At 32.9% G+C, this 24,780-nt stretch overlaps 1 protein-coding gene across 1 annotated transcript in view; it reads left to right on the forward strand.

The window, feature by feature from the left end:
- The window catches only part of TANC2 (tetratricopeptide repeat, ankyrin repeat and coiled-coil containing 2), a 522,665-nt gene that overhangs the window by 171,962 nt on the left and 325,923 nt on the right, over window positions 1-24,780 (forward strand). Inside the window, exon 3 of the mRNA XM_051994951.1 lies at window positions 2,977-3,048. Within this exon, the coding sequence (XP_051850911.1) occupies window positions 2,977-3,048 (72 nt within the window). The remainder of the gene's footprint in view (window positions 1-2,976; window positions 3,049-24,780) is intronic.

The raw sequence follows: 24,780 nt of genomic DNA on the forward strand, positions 1-24,780 counted from the left end.
TTATCATTTGGGGAATGACTTGTATTTTTATACATTTGACTCAGTTCTCTATATATTTGAGAAATGAGACCTTTTTTCAGAAACACTGGTTAAAATTCTTTCCCAGTTTTCTGCTTTCTTTCTAATCTTGGTTGCATTGATTTGGTTTTGTGCAAAATCTTTTAAATTTAATGTAATCAAGATTATCCATTTTATATTTCATAATGTTCTTTAGATTTAGGTTTATTTTATGTCCTGTAATTTTACTAAAGTTGCTAATTATTTCTTGTAGCTTTTTAGCTGGTTCTCTCAATGTAACATCATATCATCTGCAAAGACTGATAGGTTTGTTTCCTTATTAACCTATTCTAATTCCTATAATTTATTTTTCTTCTTGTATCGTTAAAGCTAATATTTCTTGTAGCATAGTATTAAATAATGGTGGTGATAATGGGCATCCTTATTACACTTCTGATCTTATTGGAAAAGCTTCTAGCTTATACCCATCATATATAATGCTTGCTGTTAATTTTATATAAATACTGTGTGGAATAGAGAGAAAAGAGAAGAACTTACAGGGATATGTGAATTCTTTTTCTGTATTTTATTTTCATTATTTCTGTGTTTCCCTTATGACCTGTATAATACATGCAGGCCCAGATATACTTGAGCCTTGGCCAGCTATATCTGAAGTCTGAAAGCCTGATTTTCTGTTTCCTAGAAATCAGATGATTTCAGGGAAACAGAAACCTTCCATTCCAATCTCTCTCCGGATAACAACAACCAATTAAATGCCTCCCCCTCCCCTTCTCAATGCTCTCTTACTTGTGACATAATTTCTTGTATAAAAACTGTGTATTATTACTACTTCTTTAGTCCTCCTACCAAGAACTTTCTCTTTCCCTTATCTCGTGATAGAACAGCTCATCCTCCGGAGACATAATAAATGACCTTTCTGCTTTCTATTTTGAGTGATCTCTGAGTAGTCATTTTGGGTAGGGGTTTTCTATATCCCACACAATACTGTTTATCATTTTAAGGAAAACACCATTTATTGCTACGTTTTCTAGTGTTCATAATAGGGATGCTATATTTTGTCAAAAGCTTTTTTTGAATCTTTTGTGATAATCATGATTTCTGTTAGGTTTGTTATTAATATGGTCAATTATGCTGATAGTTTTCCTAATATTGAATCATTCTTGCATTCCTTGTATAAATTCCACCTGGTCATATTGATATATTGATAGTATTTTTATTAAAAATTTTCATCAATATTCATTAGGAAAATTGGCCTATAATTTTCTTTCTCTGTTGTGGCTTTTCCTGGTTTAGGTATCAGCATTTTATGTCATAAAAGAAATCTGCTTTTTCACCTATTTTCCAAATAGCTTGTACAAATTTGGAATTAATTGTTCTTTAGATGTTTGGTAGATTACACTTGTAAATCCATCTGGCTCTGGAGATTTTTTTCTTAGAGAGTTCATTGATAGTGCATTTTCACTTTCTGACCCCAGATCTCATTTCTAACTTTGGAATTGAAAAATCTGGGCTAAGAGCCAAGAGGTTGTTTGTCATTTTTTGGCATTGACTTGATAAAAAATTCCACAAAGAAATTCATATCCACTATAAATTTTATAATTAATCAGAAATGAAAAGAAAGATCTGCTCTCTTCTGACACAGTATTAACAGTATATTAAGTAGAAAACAAAAACTTTTGATTCACTCAGGACTAAAATCCTGCATATAAACATATTACAATAATTTATATGAATCTTGTACCTATCACCAGGTCAGCATGTGTCCCCTTAGTAGGTTTCTGTCAATTAGAAATATTTGGAGTTTGTATCCTTCCTATGCAGAAGTTAGAGATGTGAAAGCTAATCTTGAGAGATAAATAGAACTTTATAATCTAGAATCTCAATATTAGAGCTCATGGCCTAATAAAAAGAGCTTAGAATTTGTAGGCAGAAGGCATGAGTTCCAATTCTGCTTCATCCATTTACTACTTTGTTGATCATAAGCAAATTACCTCAATTCTTTGGGTTTCAGTTCTTTTGAAAAAGGAGAGGACTAGAGTAAATGACCTAGGTTTCTTTTCAGCTTTAAACTGTTTATGCTTTTATGAACTTCAAGATTATCTAGTCTAATCATTCCATTTTGTAGAGGCTGGAGAGGTGATTGCCTTGTCCCAAATCACATATCATATATCTTAGTGACAGACCTGGGTCTACAGTCTGAATCTGTAATTTTTTAATATTCTCCATGCTATCCCTTCCTTCCCCATACTAAATGTGGTAAACCTTTCCTTGTTAAACAAGTTAAATTTCGTCTTTTTAATATATTGACACATGATTATAGACTAATTGATACTGCCTATACTATTAGGTATGTTATGACCCCACTTCTAGATTGTTATGAGTCAAATGAGATTATGAATGTAAAGTTGCTTGTGAGATATTCTTCTTATCATCAGTCTGATGGAATTTTGTTTATTGCTTTAGGTTTTCTTGATTACATGAAAAAATAAGCTTTTCCTCCTTTGTTTACTCAAATTGCAGGATCTTGTTATTGAATCATGTGTTATTTTTTGGTACATATGGAATTGCTTTGCATATATTCAGTGTACTGAAACAAAAAAACAAAGGTTAATTAAACTTCCTTCTAATTAGACAGGTGTGATTTTATTACAGAACTGGAAAAAAAAATCCCAGAGATTATCTGAAGAACTTTAGCAACATGTGCAGCAATAAATTCATTTATATTCATCTTTAAATAGAACAGATCACAAACTTTCCAGTGACTAAGAATAACATAAAGTAAAAGCAAATCATGGGTATTTAGTCTTCTAAGTCTGTCATTTCTTCTGTAAATTTACATCACCATAGACTTTTTGGTTGACATTATTAGAAGATACAAATAGTACCAAAAAAGAAGTTACGTTGATGCCATATTTCTTACATGTGGATATACTTAACGCTACTTTGGTTTTCATGCAGATGGAGGGAGCGAGGAGCCACCAGATCAGAGACAATCAAGTGTAGACTCTCGCCAAAGCCGGTCTGGGCAAGGTAATTTGTTATTTAATTTATCCCTGAATTTAAGCACACACACATGTACACACACAGCAATTTACTTTTTTTATGCTGCTGAAGTGGTGAGTTTAAAACTATAGGGCTGCTAGTCATTTGACCAGTTTTGAGTTTTAATAGCACAGTCTAAATATGTCATAGTAGAAATCTGATTTAGTTGTATCATGTTTTTGAAAAATGTAAGGAAATCAAAATGACAGAAAAAGAAACTATAAAAATTGGTACTATGGTGGGAGAAGCTTTGAAACATTTCATCAAAAAACTTATTAACTTTTCAAAGTAATGTAATGAATAGTTCGTGTTCTCATATGATTGCATGTCTGAAAAAGAGACTTCTGAAATGTGATTGAAGTTAAAACTTTAAAATAGCACTGCCAGTTATTTTATAAGATCATTTTGCTTTTTGTTTTTTTCACAGTTTAGGATATGGCAAAATTGTGGTTGTATAATTTTGCAGTCAAATTTTCATCAATAGTCATTTTATTTTTATTTCCAGAATCTATTGTTAGCAAGGACTTCTCAATAGTTTATGTAGTGATGATGGTTGAGAAGGAAATTCTCCTTGTTCTTTGTCTATGTTCTGGTGGTACTTAGGGGAATGGTAGTGGTTAAAAATATTCTGAATGTATAGTCTTTAGAATTTTGTAAAGGGATGAGAATCAAGAACAAGAACTGATAGGCATTATCAAGTGTCAGCAATGGTTGCTAGAGTTTTGTTGGTGGTAGCCTTTTCTTATAACCATGCTAGGAATTTAGAAAAGCTTTTGGTTGTACATGTGCATTTCTGTAGTACTGCACAAAGATAAGTTCCTGGATTGTTGAATTGAAACACAGTATTAATTATTCATTTATTAATAGTATACACATAATTCTTCCAAACCATTTCTTTTTTCTCCACTTCCTTCACTACTTACTGTCTATGGGTCGTTTCATGTAACACTTCAGATTATAGAGATCACTTTCAATTACTGAAATCCATAGTATTTCAAATCTGGCATCTAGAGAATCTTAGTCTTACAAAGCTAATAGTAGAAGGCAATTCCCTTGATCCCTGCTATCTCAAGCTCATGCTATTTGGCTCCATTATGAAGTACTCAAAAATGTAGCACTTAGCATGTCATCACTGCTTTTCATTCCTTTTGCCTATCATCTTTGGTTCCATGTTTTTTCACAATTCTTCTTTGACCCTTTTTGTTGTCATCCAGTATTCTTGATAGATTTTGGCTTCATCTAGTTTTTATAAAGTTGATGATTATGTAATAAAAATGGGATAATTTTGGGTTTATTGGATTTAGAACCATAAGAAGCCTGAAAGAACATCTTTTTGCAAATGATCATACCAGAAAGATAAAGTACCTTGACCTAACTGCTGGTCCTCTCTCCTTTTTCAAATTATCTTGCATCGTTACCTCTGTATGTATTGCATGAGTAGAATGTAAGTTCCTTGAGATCATGTGTTTTCATTTTAGTTTTTGTATCTCTAATGCCTATCACATTGCTCTGATGTAGCATGGTTTAGACAATCATTGTTAAATTGTACTAAATTGAATTACCTGTGATCTCAGAAGTAGAGAAAGTAGTAAAGTCAAGATTTAAATTCAATTCCTTTGAATCATTTGTATTTTAATTTGAAAAGCCAAAAAATTTTGCTACTATTTGATTTGTGTTATGCCTGTAGTACAGATATTTAAGAGTTTCTCCATTGTTTCAATCTCTTTTGGGGAGGGAATTGGAGAGATAATTTTTTGAATAGAAAAGTGTATTATTTGGTTTTTATAACACTTTTTTTCAAAAGGAACTTTTATTCTAAGTTAGAGGCTTAAAATAATATCTTCATTCCCCCCCCCCAACTCAAATGTCACAGAAGTTAAGCTTGATGAATCATTTTGAATATCTTTATTTCTATGAACCTGACCATTAAAAAAAAAAAGCCTTTAGAAATATAAACAGAGTACTATACTTTAAAAATGAATTTTTATTAATATCTTTTAGTGTGAAGTCCTAGTCAGTTCCTTGTTGACCTCAGGAACAGCCAGAGTCAGGATCAGCAAAAGTCCTTAGTCTTTAGGGGAGAAGTAAAGGAGATGGACAAAAACTCCAGGAGCTCTCCACAACCTCCTCTCTCCTCCTTGTCCACAGCCAAAGTGACTCTGGCTTGTCTTACTCCACCCCCTAATCTCTCCTACAATTATCTTTATACACTAAAAGATAGAACAGCACAGAATAGTGGGAAGGGCCATTTTCCAAACATATGCTAATAAAGTACTGTCCAATGGGTAATTAGCCTTAAGTGCTCGGTTGTCTGATTCCAGTGCATCTACTCAGAGCTTCAGCCCTTAACATTTTAGGTTTTTTAATATCAACAAAATTTCTCCCAGTATGCTTGCACCCTGTCCCAGAGATCTATTCTCAGTAACACAAAATGTTAAAGAATTTTTTTTACATTCAAAAATGCAAAGGCTGAATATCATCAGATAATACTGTTTTCCTGAAATATATTGCTGAATCATTACCATACTTTAATCTGAAGCTAACAGAATACTTACATCATGAAAGTGAAAGGATGCCAGATATCATTCATTTTATAATCTGTTTAGAATATGAGTTATATCTGTTTACTCATGGCAAAGAATCTAAGAAATAGGAAAGAAACCCAGCTCAATTAGTTGTAAAAACTGTGAAATTATTTAACACAAAACTCAACAACTCTAAAAATAAAGTATAAGAAGATAATATTCAAACAATAATTATATATAGGAGGTTCTTGTTTCCTTTGAATTCTCCTTTTTTTTCCCTAGAAGAATGAAAGAATTTGCTGGAAGCTGTACCCTGCAAGTTGTTTTTAGAGGTCAGATTAGTTCAGAGCTGTTTCTAGAGAGAGCATGATTGCGTTCCACTATGTCTTCTATAACATAGTAATTTCAGTAGCTGATCCTTTATGTAATTTGATATATTTTTGTGGCTAAAAATGAGGTATTTAACATGCTTTGCAGAAAAATTTTTGATCATTTAATAATATGTTTTCAGTTAGTTCATATCTAGTTTAAAGAAAATGTTATTCCAGGAATTTGGGATCAGACTCATAACATCTGAACCTTTTATCTTCTGACATTTAAATTCTAATGACTAGATATTTGAGGATAAAACTCTAACCACTAGAAAATTTTCCAAATAACCCATAGCTTGATTTAAATGTGACTAAAATAGTAAAAAGTTCAACTCCAGTACACATAGTAAATGTCATAAATTGGTATGTTGTTTGTCAGTTTTAGCAAAACTAGATTTTCACATTTTAAAGTAGTGTGGCTTTTAAAGATAATTTTGCAATGGATAGTTTTGGATTTGGAGTCAGATAGCCTTTAGCTTTCTGTCAGTCATTAAAATGAAGATGATACTATTACCTGTCTCCCAAGGATGAAATGAAATAATATTTGTAAAGTGCTATATATATATATAGTGCTTATACTACTGTATAAATGCTAACTTTTATTATATAAAGCCTCAGTATCATATAAGAATGTTTTTTATTATAAAGGATTAAAATGGAATTGTGAAATGGTCTCCTTAAGATATTGAATCCCTTATAAGATAAGACATTCTATTGTAATGTAGCTCCAAGAATTTTTTTTTTCCTTTTCCCTATCCTCTATTCCATATCTAGGATCATCTAGCACTATATAATGACTACACATGCAAAAAAGAAAAGTTTTTATTTTTTACAATTTTTCTTTGCAATAAAATTTTTTATTCTTTTCCTGTTTTCTTTGCCTTATGGATTAAAAAACAAACAAAAAAGATATATTAGTTGATACAATTTAGTCCATTGTGATAGTCTTAAATTCTCATCCTTTTCTAATGATGATATTCGTAATTTAATTGTCAGGATTGATGCTTAGATTCTTAGGAACTGAAGACATGTCATTTTCTTCAACGTTGATAAAGATAATGTGTTGGGGTAAGTGTAGCAGAAGAGGGGAGGTGTTGATAAATATATATATATATATATATATATATATATATATAATATATATATATATATATATATTTTTTTTTTTTTTTTTTTTTTTGCTGGGAAATGGATCCTTTAAGCTTAATGGTCTGAAGAGTTTAGGCATGGTAGTTGAAGTGAGCCTTGGCCTAGTAATTTATTTGTCTGATACTCTGTAGTTTGGTATGTTTTATAGTTGTAAATGAAGTATTTATATAATTTATTAAAAGATTCTGATCATTTTATCATTTTTCATTTGAAGTGTTTAGTCAATTCTGTTCTGTTCAGCTTCATAACCCCATTTAGGTTTTCTTGGGGAAGATGCTGGAGTGGTGGGTCATTTTACAGATAAGAAAACTGAGGCCAACAGGGTTCAATGACTTGCCAGGGTCATACAGCTAGTAAGTGTCTAAGACTTTATTTTAATTCAAATTTTCCAGACTCCAGGTCTGATGCTGTATCTACTGTACTATTTTGCTGCCCTGCTCATTTGTATTATATCTAGTTAAAAGAAATGGAGAGAAAAATGTTGAATGCTGATATCTTTATGGTATAGTTTTGCTGATGACCTGGGAGTTAGAGAAATGATTCAACAGCATGGGGCACCTGGTGTCACTTGCCCTTGTCTTTTAGGAAGGAATCCATCCAATTTAGACCTGGGCCTGGATTAAAGTTCTGATCTGAATATATTCCTTTGTATTTAATAGAAATTCAGTAAATAGTCATTAAATTACTTAATTATCCTTCTTAGTCCAGGGAAACTTTAGGAAGTTTGTTATGTTAATTGATACTAGACCATATGTGTTTCACATATGTAGTAGGTAGTTGACCTCAGTTGGAATCTCGGTTGTCTTTGAAGATATTAAGATTTGAAGGAGTGCTTGTTAATTCATTAGAATGTTCATACTATTATATTATCATACAGATACTTTCAACTGTTTAAAAAAATTGCCTTTCTAGGTCTCAAAAACTCTTGTGCTCATCTCTGCTTTTGTCATTAGAAATGCTTAAAAATCATTTGTTCCATTAAAAGGCCATTATTTTTCTTATAGGACAAAACTCAGATTCTTAGGGCAAATTTTTCTTGGTAAGCCCATCTCCTTTTTTGCCTGTTGTAATGTTGTATTCTGAGATCTGTTATCTATAATAGAAGCCATCAAGGGACTTCTTCTAGTCCCTTAGTACTTGATCAGTCTTGATAGAATTGACATATGCATTCTGTTGTGCTATTTACATTGTGCTATTTACAACTGTCCAGTAAAAACCATAGAACTTAGGGTGGAAATGATGTTAGGGACACAGCATTGAAAAATTTTGTGCAGGACAGTAGCTGATACATCATAATTATATTAACATGGTATAAAATAATATAAGAATGTTATAAAAATGTTAGTCATCATCATTATCATTGTAAATTAAATAAAAGTAGTAGTACAGCTTTATGTTAAATGGTTAAGAAATTTACAAGTGTTGCAGTAAATTGTGGCCAATCCATTGTTTCATGCTGCTGCTTAGTCTGCATCTGGATTACACAAGGAAGTTAAGTAGATCACTGTGGTAAAAGGGGTTCAGGTGAGAATAATGTAGACCAGTCCTTCTCTGCTCATAACTCCTATCATTAGAAGTTATGTAATAAGTTTGAAACTTTACCTTGACAAAAAAGACCTGAACTTTAATTGTGTGGGGGGCATTTGGAAGGGTTGTGGTTTATGAGTTATTGTGAAGTGATGGAATTTTCTGCCTTCTGTTTCTCATAGAAGAGATTGTGCAGAAGTAAAATGGAAATTTGTGTTATGCTTGAAAGATCCCCTATTGTGTCAGTTGCTTTGGAACAGATTTGTGGTTTTTGAAATATATGTTATAGCAGAACTGATTCTATTTTTTCAATGATAAAGGAACTCTGAATTTTGGTTATGATATTATTGGGATTTTTTCTTTTGTGATTCCTTTCAGGAGATGATTGGTAGATTCTTTCCATATCTTTCTTCCTGGATCTAATGCATCTGGACAATTTTCATTTTTGACTTCTTGAAATATAACTTCTTGAAATATACTATTAGATTTTTTTAAATTATAACTTTTTTATTGTATAGCTTTTTATTTACAAGATATATGTATGGGTGATTTTTCCACATTGATAGTTGCAAAACCTTTTGTTACAACTTTTCCCCTCTTTCTGCCCACCTTCTCCCCCAGATGGCAGGTTGACCAATACATGTTAAATATGTTAAAGTATAAGTCAAATACAATATATGTGTATATGTCCATACAGTTATTTTGCTGTACAAAACGAATCAGATTTTGAAATAGTGTACAATTAGCCTGTGAAGGAAATCAAAAATGCAGGTGGACAAAAATAGTGGGATTGGGAATTGTATGTAGTGGTTCATTTCCCAGAGTTCTTTCACTGGGTGTAGCTGGTTCAATTCATTACTGCTCTTTTGGAACTGATTTGGTTCATCTCATTGCTGGAGATGGCCACGTCCATCAGAATTGATCATCATATAGTATTGTTGTTGAAGTATATAATGATCTCCTAGTCCTGCTCATTTCACTCAGCATTAGTTCATGTAAGTCATTCCAGGCCTTTCTGAAATCATCCTGCTGTTCATTTCTTACAGAACAATAATATCATTCATATATCGTAACTTATTCAGCCATTCTCCAATTGATGGGCATCCACTCAGTTTCCATTTTCTGGCCACTACAAAGAGGGCTGCCACAAACATTCTTGCACATACAGGTCCCTTTCCCTTCTTTAAAATTTCTTTGCGATATAAGCCCAGCAGTAACAGTGCTGGATCAAAGGTTATGTACAGTTTGATAACTTTTTGAACATACTATTAAGTTTTTTAAAAGAAATTTATTTGTGGTTTTAAGGAATAAGTGATTCCCATTTCTTTGTCTGTGGGGTTCCAGGTAACTTTTTGTTGGAGTGGGCGTATTCACTTGCTGTAATTTCTCATTGGATTACTTTAACCATTTTAGTTTGGTCTTTAGGGGGTTTATTGGAATAAATATAGAGGAGTTGAGTGGCCTGCTTCTTTTTCATGCATCTATTTTATGCTTGTGGAGTTTGAAAATCCTAAAATAACATTTTAAGCTTATTCTTCCAAAGCAGGCTCTTTGTGTTCTATCTTTGCCATATAGTAAAGGCATAGCTGATTTAAAATTTATTTTAGACATGCATTCTTGAAGTCATTGTAAACTTATCTTAAAAGCATTGAATGTCACATTGTGAAAATTCAGTGAGCTTATATCTATTTTTACAGTTTTGAGTCAATAAAGATAGAATAAATAGAGAAAAATAAAACTATTTTAGGATGTGATTACAGATATTCAATTATCAAAAGTAAATCTGTTTATTATAAGTTTCAGCATGATGGGAAAATATTTCTTTTTTTTTTTTAATTCATGTCTTCTTGGCTCTTCTTTTTCTTTTTAATTATAGCTTGTTATCTACAAGATATATGCATGGGTAATTTTTCAGCATCGACAATTGCAAAACCCTTTGTTACAATGTTTCCCCTCCTTCCCCTCCCCTCCTCCCCTAGATGGCAAGTTGACTAATACATGTTATATATGTTAAAATATATGTTAAATACAATATATGTATACATGTCCATACAGTTATTTTGAAGTACAAAAGGAATCGGACTTTGAAATAGTGTACAATTAACCTGTGAAGGAGATCAAAAATGCAGGCGGACAAAAATAGAGGGTTTGGGAATTCTATGTAGTGGTTCATACCCATTTCCCAGGGTTCCTTCCTTGGGTGTAGCTGGATCAATTTATTACTGCTCTATTGGAATTGATTTGGTTCATCTCAATGTTGAAGAAGGCCACGTCCATCAGAATTTATTATCATATAGTATTATTGTTGAAGTATATAATGATCTCCTGGGTCCTGCTCATTTCACTCAGTATCAGTTCATGTAAGTCTCTCCAAGCCTCTCTGAAATCATCCTGCTGGTCATTTCTTACAGAACAATAATATTCCATGATATTCATATACCACAATTTATTCACATTCTCCAATTGATGGGCATCCACTCAGTGGAAAAATATTTCTTTAATTATTGTTTATTTATTTCAAAGTAGGCTGTTTAAGAAAAGCCTTGAATTTGTAGTAGAGCAAATAAAAAATAATGAAGAAGAGTTTTCATTTCAGAAACATCAGTTAATTATGTGTTGATGGTATTGGACACTTAAGATGTCTCACATTTTTGTAGGCATGATGCTAATGACAGATATTGAGTTCACATTGACATTATGCATGACCTAGGCATAATAAATATAAATTTGTTACTGCCCTCTTTAATTTAGGCCTTTCCACATGGCCTCAAAACTCTGTAAGTCATTCCTTTATTACTTTTCAGCTCTGACACAGCTTGTAGTAGTTGTGAACCTTTTTCTTAATCATTATGAATTACTTCAAAACAATTATTTAGGATCAAAGAGTAGTGCTGAAATCAACTTCAGAGACCATCTAGTCTATCCTCATTGTATAGGTGAAGAAACTGAGGCTCAGGGCAGTGATGTTCTTGCTCACAGTCACTTATGTAATATGCATCAGAAAAGAGATTTGAACCGTCATCTTCCATAATGCAGAGTCAGTACCCCATCACTCTACCATACTTCCCAGTTTGATGATCATTTTTCTAAAAATATGCTTATTTTTTATTTACAAAACATATGCATGGATAATTTTTCAACATTGACCCTTGCAAAGCCTTCTGTTCCAAATTATTCCCTCCTTCCCCTCATTCCCTCCCCTAGATGGCAGATAGTCCAATACATGTTAAATATGTTAAAATATATGTTAAATTCAATATATGTATACATATTTATACAGTTATCTTGTTGTGTAAGAAAAATCAGATCAAGAAGGAAAAATGGGATAGAAAACAAAATGCAAGCAAACAACAACAGAAAGAATGAGAATGCTGTGTTGTGATCCACATTCAGCTTCCACAGTCCTCTCTGTTGCTGTAGATGGTTCTCTTCATCACTGAACAGTTAGAATTGGTTTGAATCATCTCATTTTTGAAGAGAGCCACATTCATCAGAATTGATCATCGTATAGTCTTGTTGTTGTCATGTATAATAACCTGGTTCTGCTTATTTCACTCAGCATTAGTTCATGTAAGTCTCTCCAAGCCTCTCTGAAATCATCCTGTGGGTCATTTCTTACAGAACAATAACATTCCATAACATTCATATACCACAATTTATTGAGACATTCTCCAATTGATGGGCATTCATTAAAAATATGCTTCTTAAGACTTCCCACCAAGATAACAACTTTCAGATTTCCCAGTTCCCATGTCTCTAGCAAAATCCCCAAAATAATATGACTGGATTATGATCTAGAAATTTAACAACAAACTATAATAATTGGCTTCTCTCCTCCAAAAACTGTACCAAAAATAAGCCAGATAGCTTAGGACATTAGGAGTGGAGTGCTAGCATAGTCATTGCATTCAAACAGGCCTATAACCTCCTAACATGAGCAGTGATTAGCTAGAGACATGTGCACCCAACAGTCTTAGGTAGTGGCAAGAGAGGAGAGTTTCCCTAAAAGACCTAAGGATAGCCTAAACTCTTTGCTATTGCTTTGGAAGCCCCTAAGAGTAGCAACTCAGGAGCTTGAGGATCCCTAACACTTTCTTCTGAGATGCCTTAGAGGGTCCTGAATAATCTAAAATTAGAACCTAACTTCAGGAGGTAGAGGGCAGTACAAGAATCCCGCAATCCAGAATGAAATTGGGCAAGGCTGATCCCTTCACCCAGAAGCACTTATTTTTTAATGGGGGAGGTAGGGACAAAGAGTAGGGATAATTAGATAATTAGTGATATCAAGAAGAAAAAAAGGACATTGAAAAAATGTTTTAATTGTATGGATGTATATAGCAAGAAATTTTTTAAAAAGTACAAGCATAAGAATTTTGAAAGTAATGTGGAATTATTTATGTATGTGTGTGTGTATTTAACAAGTATTTCAAAATAAAGATTTATGGATTCACATATAAACCCTGTTCTGTTTTGATTTTGGAAAATTTTGTTTTTATTTGCTTAAAGTTCATAAATTGAATGAATAAATAAATTGTTGTTAAGGTGTTTACTATGTGCTGGCTCTGCTAATTGCTTAGTCTACAAATAGAAAATTAAAACAGTCCTTATATTCAAGGTGCTCATATTCTAATGGGGGGAGAAAACAAAACAAAAAAAAACTGCAAGGCACATGGGAAAAATGTCCTTGCAATCCTTAGAGTAGATAGATCATCAAAGCAGATGTCCTTTTCTTTAATGTCATTTTTTTTTTTTTAACGCCACTATTCCAAGGACTCTTGGGTGGAGAATTCTTGGCTGTCCCCTACAGGATTTTAGAGGAGATGATAGATGATGATCAAGGTGATTGATTTGATGTGCCTGACACATGTTACTTCTTGCTCCCATCACCCCCACCCCCCACCCCGGTACTTTGCTATTTCAACATGTTGGTTTGCTTTTCCTTTATTTAGTAGTTCATTGGCAATTGGAGGAGGTGGCTAACCCTTTCTTCATATACGTTGTGGTTCATATAAATTTTTTCAAAAGGGAGAGAGAAGCGAAGATAGACTTGTGAGTTGTGGTGTTTTTTTTTTTTTTTCAGATTATAAAGATAATGGTGATCTGTACCTTCTCTGTTAATATAGATTTTTTTTTTTTTTTTGGCAAAGTAGTAGTTTAGAGAGTTGCCAGAGAGAACTGAGAGGTGGTGATTTATCATCTAGCCCAGGTTACAAAGCCACTATAAACCAAAGGCAAAACTCTTGATTTCCAAGTCTATCCATTATGCCTCATTGTTATCAGCAATAATTGTAAAAATATTATGCTTTAAAATGTATAAACCATTTTCACCTACATTATTTTGCATGGTCTTCTGATTTTTTAGTAAAAAGGAACCTTAAGGAATGATTTTTTTTTTTTTGGTAGGAAGACTATCTTTCTAGTCTAGTTCCCCTCATTATGCAGAAGTAGCTGAAGTCTTGAGGAATGATTTTCCAGAGTTGACACATATAATATGCATCAAAATTAGAATGTGAACCAGGTCTTCTGCCTCTAAAACTAGTGTTTGTTTTTATTGTACTGTGCTGTGAGGATCATTGAACAGATATAATTATCTCCATTTTAACAGCTAAAGAAACTCCGAGACTATAGGTAAAGTGTTTTTAGCTTAAATTCACATAATTGGTAAGTTGCAGAAATGGGAACAAACTTTCGTCTTCTGGTCCCTAGTTCATTTCCCTTATTGTCCAAAGCCAATATGACTATGAGTATTTGTACCAGACAGTAGCAGGGTGGTAGTGTTGGTGGTAACCGGGGGGAGGGAATTGGATTAAAAAAAACTTATCAAAAGTCCTTTGTAGATGATTGGCATGGATGCATTGCAAATGTAGAGGGTTTCAGTAATAATCAAAGCATCCTTTGTAGTATTATCCAAGTTCTGTGGTTTTCTTCAGAGATCACAAGACTTCTTTTCATTGGAAAATAAAAAAATAATGAATTTTAAACTAAATACATTTGTCCTTGTCTTTTTTCTTTTTAAAAATTATTTTTATTTCTGAACTCAATTGTCAGCAAACAAATATCAACAAAAACCAGTTATTGACAAATACAGGTATTTCAAGATAAAAAAATAGGAAAAAGGGCTATGTAAGGAAATAGTGAAATTTTAAAATCTTTTTAACAGTAATAAAAAAAAAAGTCTCCATATGTTCAGCCTTTGTCAATCTTCACTTACTCTTTAACTCTTGAAGACAATGGGGTTTTTGAAGGAATAGTCGTCTTCTCTTTTCCCTTCCCCAGTTAGGATATAAAAAACTTGTTCATCATTTATTTAGCCCTTTCATTTAGATCATATACAATTACTTTTCTAGGTTTCACTCATCCCTTCTGTTTATGTTTCAGAGATTTTACTCAGCTCAAATTTTCTTAGCAGAAATGTTTAAAAGTTCTTTATTCAAGTCCATTTTAATTTCTATGTGACATCTGTTAACTTTCTCGTGTCAAATTATTCTTGTCTATTGTTTTCCTTCCTTGTGTTTTCAAATCTTCCTAAGTATTCCCCATCTTTAATAAAATAAGCCACAATAATTCCTCAACTTATTCTCTTCTGGTTTAACTTTTATTATTCAAAGTCACTAAAAAGATCCCTACTCACTTTCTCACTTTCTTCTTATTCCTCTTCCCATTATAATCTGGCTACTTACTTTGCCATACAACTGGCGCTAAGTCTAAAATAATCAAAATGAGTAACCCATGAAAAGTAAAAACACATCTTGGCCCTGTGGTGACTGAAGATGTAAATTCTCTTGGCCACATGTGTTCTATTCAGAAGAACATCTCTATTAATGTATTCTATGTATGTGCTCTCTTCACATTCATATTTTATATATTTGTAAGCGAGTACATCCTGGATTTATGTGGGAAATATTTTGTTGATACTGTTCATATTATGCCATTGGTTTGCGTGAACTGATAAGAAGCGAGCAGAACCAGGAGGACAATATATACAATAAAATAATACTATAAATTCAAACAACTTTGAAAGACTTGGCATCTAGTCCCATTCCCTGATTCACTTTCCTAATTCTTTAAAACAATTTTTCTCTGGAAATTGAATGGATGCCCATCAATTGGAGAATGGCTGGGTAAATTGTGGTATATGAATGTTATGGAATATTATTGTTCTGTAGAAATGACCAGCAGGACGAATACAGAGAGGTTTGGAGAGATTTACATGAACTGATGCTGAGTAAAATGAGCAGAACCAGGAGATCATTATACACTTCGACAACAATATTGTATGAGGATGTATTCTGATGGAAGTGGATTTCTTTGACAAAGAGACCTAACTCAGTTTCAATTGATAAATGATGGACAGAAGCAGCTACACCCAAAGAAAGAATTGAATGTGAACTATTTGAATTTTTGTTTTTCTTCCCGGGTTATTTTTACCTTCTGAATCCAATTCTCCCTGTGCAACAAGAGAACTGTTCGGTTCTGCAAACATATATTGTATCTAGGATATACTGCAACATATCTAACATATATAGGACTGCTTGCCATCCAGGGGAGGGGGTGGAGGGAGGGAGGGGAAAAATTGGAACAGAAGCGAGTGCAAGAGATAATGTTGTAAAAAAATTACCCTGGCATGGATTCTGTCAATATAAAGTTATTATAAAATAAAATTAAATTTAAAAAAATAAAACGATTTTTCTTTTGTTTTCAATTTTAAATTCTCTCCTTCCCATTAAGAAAGCAAGAAAAACAAATTACAAATTTACAAATTTGTATTACAAATTATATACAAACATATAGTATTTGTATTATACAAAAATATAGTGAAAGTAAATTTCTGCTTTAGCCTTTTCCTAAAAATATGTTTCAGTCTGCATTATAAGTTCTTTACCTCTCTGTCTGGAAGATGTACTCATATTTCATACTGAGTTCTCTTAAACTAGGATTGATTCATTTGTGCTGAACATAGCTGCCAAGTCTTTTAAAAGTATTTGTCTTTATAATATCATTTTTATGGTGTATATTGCCCTTCTGGTTCTGTTGGCTTCTTATCAGTTCGTGCAAACCAATTCCCAGGTTTTTCTAAAAGAATCTCCTTCCCCCCCCCCCCCCCATCACTCCTTGATGGTGCCAACTGTTATCACAAGAGATTGCCATCATATTCATATACCATAACTTGTTTAGCTATTCCTTAATTGATGGACATATCCTCACTTTTTCAAATCTTTGCCACCATTGTAAGAATTTTTTGTGCCTATGAGTATTGTTTCTTCTTTCTTTGATTTCTTTGGGAGTATAGACCTAGTTAATAGTAGTATTTCTGAGGCAAAGTGTGTGGATTGTTTAATAACTTTGGAGGCTCAGTTCCAAACTGCTTTCCAAAATGTCTGCAGAGTTCACAGTTCCACCAAAAGGAAAATTATGTACCTATTTTCCCACAGCCCTTGCAAACTTCCATCATTTTTTATCTTCTTTTTTTTTGTCAATTTAGCCAACTTGATGAGTGTGAGGTAAAACATCTGTTTTAATTTGTTTTTCTTTTCTTATTGGTTATTTAGAGCATTTTATATGGTTATTGATAATTTGGATTTCTTTTTTTGAAAACTGCTTATTCATATCTTTTGACTATTTTTTTTTAACATTTAACAAAAATAAGTTTGGTCCTTTGACTATTTATCAATTAAGTAATGGCTCTTATAAATTTGCTTCAATTTCCAATCTGTCCTTGAAACAAGATATTTATCATGTAATTTACTATAATTTTTACTCCAATTTCTCACTTCTCGTAATTATAGCCTCATTAGTTTTATTTGTGAAAATACTTTTTAATTTTATGTAATCAAAATTATCAATTTTACCTTCTGTGAACCTTTTTGTCTTGTCCACAAATATGGCAGATATTTTCTTCTGTCTTCTTCTGATTTGTTGATGCTATTTCTTTCTGTTTTAAAATTTCTTTTCTTTTCTTTTTCTTTTGCTGAGGCAATTGGGATTAAGTGACTTGCCCAGGATCATACAGCTAGGAAGTGTTAAGTGGCTGAGGTCATATTTGAACTGTATCCACTACACCAACTAGCTGCCCCCAGCACTGTTACTTTCATTTCTAAATCAGGTGACCCTTTGCAGCTTGTGGTAAATACCATAAGTGTTGGTTTCTCTTTAGATTTTTCAAGATAATTTTTTTAAATCAAATAATGAGTGCCTTCCTAAAGTATTTTAAATATATAATTTCATTTCATTACACATAAACTTTTTGTTAACATTTGAAAATTTTTTTCAATTCCAAATTCTTCCTTTTCTTCTACTCCTTCCCTTTCCCCAAGAACGCAAGCAATTTTATATTAGTTATGTGTGGAGTCATGCAAATCTTGTTTCTATATTAGCTATGTTGTCAAAGAAAATACAGACATAAAAAAGGAAAAATAAAATATCAGTTCTTTATCTGCTTTCTCATACTCTTGAACAATATATTCTAGAACATAAGATATTAAATGTCTAGTTAACAGTGGAAAAGCATATGTGAAGTTACCTGCATTAATTAATAGTAGAAAAGCTTCTTTTGTTGTTGTTCCTAAGAAAGGAAACTTTAATTTTTAATTTAAAAGTTTAAGGTGAAAAAAAGCACTCTGTTCTAGCCAGTCTTATCAGAAAAATACAAGTTTTTCTGGTTGGATGAGGTCTAAGTGAACAGTTCCCCATTTCTAATTTAAATTCTTTCTAACCTAAGCAATTTGCTTTTAAATTTTGTAGTAACCATGAAACAAAAGAGAATGTTCTGTTACAAAAGAAAGCAATTTAAAGTTTAATGTTCTCTGATTTATTTAGAATAGTAATAATGTTAGTTTATTCTAGGCAAATATATTTTTCAAGGACTTACTTGCTGAACCACTTTCTTCAAAGATTTCCCTTTCATTCTGGTCAAAAGTGCTCCTCTTAGATTGAATTGGATTAAGCAAGAAACCATTGCTCAGTTTGGTCACTATAAACAATAACGTAATTTCAGGGATTCAAGATCATGCCCTGAAATTGACCAGGTTGCTAACGAAGACAAAGAAGATCTTTGATTCTAGTGATAATGAACACTTCAGAGCACAGCACTTATGATATTAATTCTTAATATGTGTAACACCACTGAGGCCTTAATATGAAATGTTTCCACATTCCCCCCCTCCCTTTTTTTTTTTAACAAAGTATATGCTAATTTCAAGTATAATCTATGTTTGGTAATTCTGGTTTTCTTATTTTCTGTCTCTCTAGGTTTCATGTTATGAGAAACAAGATGTTTATTATATTTAGTAGATTTAGTATAAGTATTTTTTTAATGTTTTATTAGTACCTAAGTTGCTTAGTGTATAGAAGACTAGAAGATCTGAATTTAGTACACACAATTGACTACCGAAATATATTTCACTCAGTAGGGAAATAAGAAGGAAGGCTTAATCCTAACCAAAGCAAACTTATCTAAGAATACATAAACTTTTATTATCCAAAGTCCCTAAAAAAATCCATACTCACTTTCTCACTTTTGAGCTGTTCTAGAAGTGGGAAATAGTGAGAATCTGAAAGGGCACCCATAAAATAAGGAAAACTTGAATAAATTACGGTGTATAAATGTACTGTAATGCTGTTGTATTGTAAAAAATTGGAGATGGTTTCAGAGAAACCTAGGAAGGCTTATATTAACTGATGCAGAATGAAATGAACAAAAGTAGAACAATTTACACAAAGAAAACAATAGGATAAAGACGAATAACTTTGAATGAATTAGCTAACAATCAACCATGATTCCAGAGGACAAAAGATGAAGCACACTCCCCACTTCCTGAGAGAGATGTTAATAAATCAGAGTACAGAAAGAGATGTGTACACACATACACAGAGAATGCAGAATTGTGCTTTGCTTATAACATGTTTTGAGGCAAACAGGATTTAACGATATAGCAAATAAGTGTCTAAGACTACATTTGAACTCATGAAGAAGAGACTTTCTGACTCCACTCCTGGCACCTTATCCATTGTGCCACGTAGCTGTTCTGGGAACTCCAGAGTTCAAATCCAGCTTCACACTTAGCTGAATAAATCTGGCTAAGTCATTGACCTCTGTCTGCTTCAGTTTTTTCAACAGTAAAGCGAAGATTAAAACAGCATCTACCTCAAAGGATTGTTGTGAGGATTAGAGGTGCTTAGTACAGAGCCCAGTGCCTAGTAAGAACCATATAAATGTGGGCCATTATTGTTATTTTTAGAAGGCACTCCCCCTCCAGATGTATAATTTTACTTAGGAGATGGCAATAAAAGATTGTTTGATCATAGCACTATAGCAATATACAATATCTAGTGGTGTATTCTTAGGGTAACTGACAGATCTTGAACCCGCTGATGGCGGGGAGGGAGATGGAATTGTTCTACCAAAGGCACATGAAGACGTCCCCCAGCAGAATGAATGAATGAATGAGAACAATTTGTTTCAAAAGCCATGAAGCAGAGATCAACATGGGAATCACAATCAGGACTATAAAAGGGTGACCATTTTTTCCAAAAGTGCAGTAAAGAGTGATACAAAGCCTCAGTTCAAGGTGGTACTCTTCGGTTGTTAGATCACAAAGTGAATATAGAAGATATGTTTACTTTTACCTGACAAACATGTATAGTTTTCTACTCCTGCCATGGAAATGGCTTAAAAATTCTGCAGTTTGCTACCATTTAATGAGTTGGAGTCTGACCAGACTGCAGCTTCCTATTGAGGTGAAGGCAATTCATTACATAGGTATCATGTTGATGGACCCTCATTTGTTGGTTGTTTATCCTTTGTTTTCTAAGAGAATCTTGACATGAGGAAGGGGGTGTCATGACTTGAAAGTAAGTCGGAGTTAAGAGAGGCAGGACTGTCCCCAGACCCATTCTATGCTCCAGATGGATCCAATGACAAGAAAAATCAGGACAACTGGAGACGGGTCCCCATGCAATGGGAGACTTTGGCCTTTTTAACGGTCAGTAACATATTTGCAAAATAATTTGTCTGTTGTTTTCTCTCTTATGACCATAAGAGGCAGCACTGAACAGGAAGGAAGGCTATGTGACCTAAACTACCCATCCACCCTATAAAGATGTGTTATTGATGACATTAAGATACTGACTCATGGGGCAGCTAGGTGGTGCAGTGGATAGAGTGGCAGCTCTGAAGTCAGGAGGCCCTGAGTTCGCCTCAGATACTTTACACTTCCCAGTTATGTGACTCTGGGCAAGTCACTTAACCCCAATTGCCTCAGCCAAAAAAAATACTGATTCATTACATGATGTAGGTGCAAAGGGGTTATATGATACTATAAACAAATTAAGAGAGCAAGGGATAATTTATTTACCAGATCTTTGGAGAAAGGAAGAATTTATGACCAAAGAAGAACTAGAGAACATTATGAAATGCAAAATGGACAACTTTGATTACATTAAATTAAAAAGTTTTTGTACAAACAAAACCAGCACAAACAAGATTTAAAAGGAAGTATAAAGCTTGGGGAAAAAAAATTTGCAGCCAGTATTTCTGATAAAGGTCTCATTTCTAAAATATATAAAGAATTGTGTATAATTTATAAGAATACAAATCATTCTCCAATTGATAAATGGTCAGAGGACATGAACAGAAAATTTTCAGATGACAAAATTAAAGTCATCTACAGCCATATAGATGCTCTAAATCACTATTGATTAGAGAAATACAAATTAAAACAACTCTGAGACACCTCATGCCTCTCAATTTGACTAAGATGACAGGAAAGAATAATGATACATGTTGGAGGGGATGTGGGAAGATTGGTTCATAATACATTGGGATGGAATTGTAAAACTGAATATCTTTTGACCCAGCAGTGCCACTTCTGGATTTGTATCCCAAAGAAATATAAAGGAGGGAAAAGAACTCACATGTGCAAAACTGTTTGTAGCAGTTCTTTTTGTGTTAGCAGAGAATTGGAGCATAAGTAGATGCACATCAATTGGGGAATGGCTGAATAAATTGTGGTATATAAAGGTGATGGAATATTATTGTTCAATAAAAAATTATGAACAAGCTGATTTTAGAAAGACCTGGAAAGAGTTACATGCTGATGTGAAACAAGCAGAACCAAGAATACATTGTACACAGTAAGAGCAAGAATGTGGAATGATCAACTATGAAAGACTCAAGAAAAAGAAACTATGGAGACTGAATGTAAATCAACACATATTATTGTTCATTTCTTTTTTGTTTTTCCCCCCTTCTCCTGTGGTTTTTCCCTTTTGTTCTGATTTTTCTCTCCCAAGATGATTCATAAAGAGGTGTATATTTAAAAAGTTAATATGCAAATATAACCAGAAAAAAACACAATTTTTTAAAAAAGATGCTAACACAAGTCTTCAGGAATAAGTCAGACTAAATGTTACCTCTCAAAATAACTTCTGGGTATGGTAATTTAAGATTTCCAAAAATCAGGGCAAATGTCATAAGAGTAGCATGGGCCCTAAAGAGGAAACAATAACCACTTGATATGTTAATTGAGTCACTGAAAAGTTAATTGACCAAAGAAGCAAGGATAATTGGGCAACTAACCATGATAAAATCTAGGACCCCACTTTTCAAGTAAACTTCAGAGTCCTCAATGAGGGGAACCCCTATGAGATATTCCCGGTAAAGTCAAAAATGGGGTCATTGCCCTGATACCCATTCCCACCCTACCATCAAAAAAGAGGAAGCACAGTAGCTCTTTGAATGTCAGTGACTATATATCCTATACTTGACAATAAATCTTATAGCACTCTTATAGTGCTCTATAGGAGCATTGGCTCCTATATTGACAATGGGACCTGGCTAAGAGTGTGATTGCTCAAAAGGTTTGGAGCTAAACTCTTAACGGAAGCCATGCTGAACTGTGTTTTGAAAAATAGTACTTTTCTTCTGACTGAGTCCTAGTTCAAGCTAATAGATTGACTCAAAAAAGCCAAGGTACTCTCTGGATACTCACTCTGTGTATCTTTGGACAAGTAAAACTAACAAACTGGGTTCTTTGTTAGAACATGTTTAATGTGTTACAACCATTCCCAAGAATCAGTATTGCAGAATTAGCATCTTTGAACCTATTAAGTGTTAGGGCAGTAGTATTCTTTTGCATACCCTACCACAATAGGGTAAGATTCAGCAAAGTAAATCCAAAATTCCAATACTTCATGTGTTGGAAATTGTCAGTATACATGAAATTGATCACAAAAGGGGGACAAATGCATGCTTGAAATTAACTAAAGATAGGAATAATAATATTCTAGATAAAATTAGAGATATGTCTTGCCAATTATAAGTAATGATTTCATACGGGGTACCCCCAGTTCTAACCCATATAACATTGCTAACCAGTGCAGGGCAACTATCACAAATAACTTTCAAATTCTGATCATAGACTAGAGAAAAGAAGAAATGAAAAAAGTGAAATCTGATGAGGGAAAAATTGAAGAGCCTGAAATCAATGGAAATTTTTACTTAATATAAACTCCAGAATTTCTGTCTAACAATGAAGCAAATTATCACTACCCACTTCCACTCCACTCCCATCCCCCAAAAAAGTAATATCTCAAATGATTTTGAGAGAGAATTGGTATACTTAGGGTAAGATTTCATTGCTGTTAGTTGGATGAAATGAATTCGACTAGTAGATCAACTGTACCAAAGAAGAATCATTCAGTGAAGCTGTATTAGCTTTGAATACATTTTTACTGTTTTTTAAATAAAAAGTACAAAACATTTAAAATCCCTCATACATCAATATGTGTGGCAGCAACTTCAATGGTAAGACTAGGTAGGGCTTTCAAAGCATAACTAGATTAATAGATATTAGACAACACTGGAAGTGGCTTCAGCAAACTATTAAAGAACTTCAAAAAAACCTTGTAGATCAATGGCATTGTGAAAATGGCAATCTCTAATGTACACAGAGTAGAAAAATGAACACTATTTTCCAATTATATCAATAAAAAACAAGTAGAACAGAATTTAGAAAAAAGCAAAAGTGTATCAAAAAGTCTAGTTTCCTTTAATGAGCAATTGACTATTAAGTCAAAGCAGCTCCAAGAAAAAAAATCATTAACCACAAAGTTTTAAACAGATGCCTGAGAAGTAGAGAAATCAGGAGGGAAAACATCCAGTGAAGAAGAATGTGGAAAATTTATTATCTTCCATATGGTCATAAAAAGTCTTACAGAAGAAAAATGCAAATCAGATAAAAAAAGAAACAGTACATGCATCATTAACATCATAAACAAAAATTATATCAGTGGAGATAACTGAAACTCTAGCTTTTCTGCAAAACTGGAAGGCTGTGATGCTAGTCAAGATACATAATTTTGAATTAAATATTTAACAGTTGTTTGCAAATTACTCTCATAGTACTTACTTTGTTTTCTCTCAGACCATGTCTGATCACACCTTTCTTAATGGAAGGTATCGCTTACTAAAATATAAGAATATCAACTCTTCTTACAAACATAGTTCAATTCTATTTGTATTTGTTACACAGACCATTCACATCCTGTACCTTATGAAAATGCATAAACACATAAAAGCAAAAACATCTAAAATACAAAATATATATGCAAGCAAGTCCCAGTATGTAAAGAGCAGATTATTATTGACTCAATAATTATTGAAGAAGCCACACTAAAGCATCATAACTTTTATACTTCTTTTATTATCTTAAAGCCTTTAAGCTCATTTTCACACTCATGGTTTATTCATTTATTATACATATATACAATAGAGCCAAGTAAAAGAAGAACTGGAAACTACTTAATATACTCATAGAAAATTGTTCTCTTAGCCATCAACAAAGTTATGTTAAAGAAAATTAATGTAAAATGTGACTTTTTCTCGGGAGACACTTTAATTTTGTTATGTTCATCTGTTATCATCTCTTCTAAATTGAAATGTTTGGCTTACAAGTTAAAGGAGTCAAGCCAAAAATATCTTATTATTATTAGATATACATGTATGATATCAAAGTATATGAGTTCACAAAAATAAACAGCCTCCCCAGCCTACATGAAACAATAGTTTAATCAATCTACAAGCATTTTATTAAGTGCCTATTATTTGTTGAACAGTTTTAAGTATTAGAGTTTAAAAAATGCAAAAACAG

The sequence above is a fragment of the Antechinus flavipes genome, chromosome 4, assembly GCF_016432865.1.
Source record: "Antechinus flavipes isolate AdamAnt ecotype Samford, QLD, Australia chromosome 4, AdamAnt_v2, whole genome shotgun sequence".
NCBI lineage: Eukaryota > Metazoa > Chordata > Mammalia > Dasyuromorphia > Dasyuridae > Antechinus > Antechinus flavipes.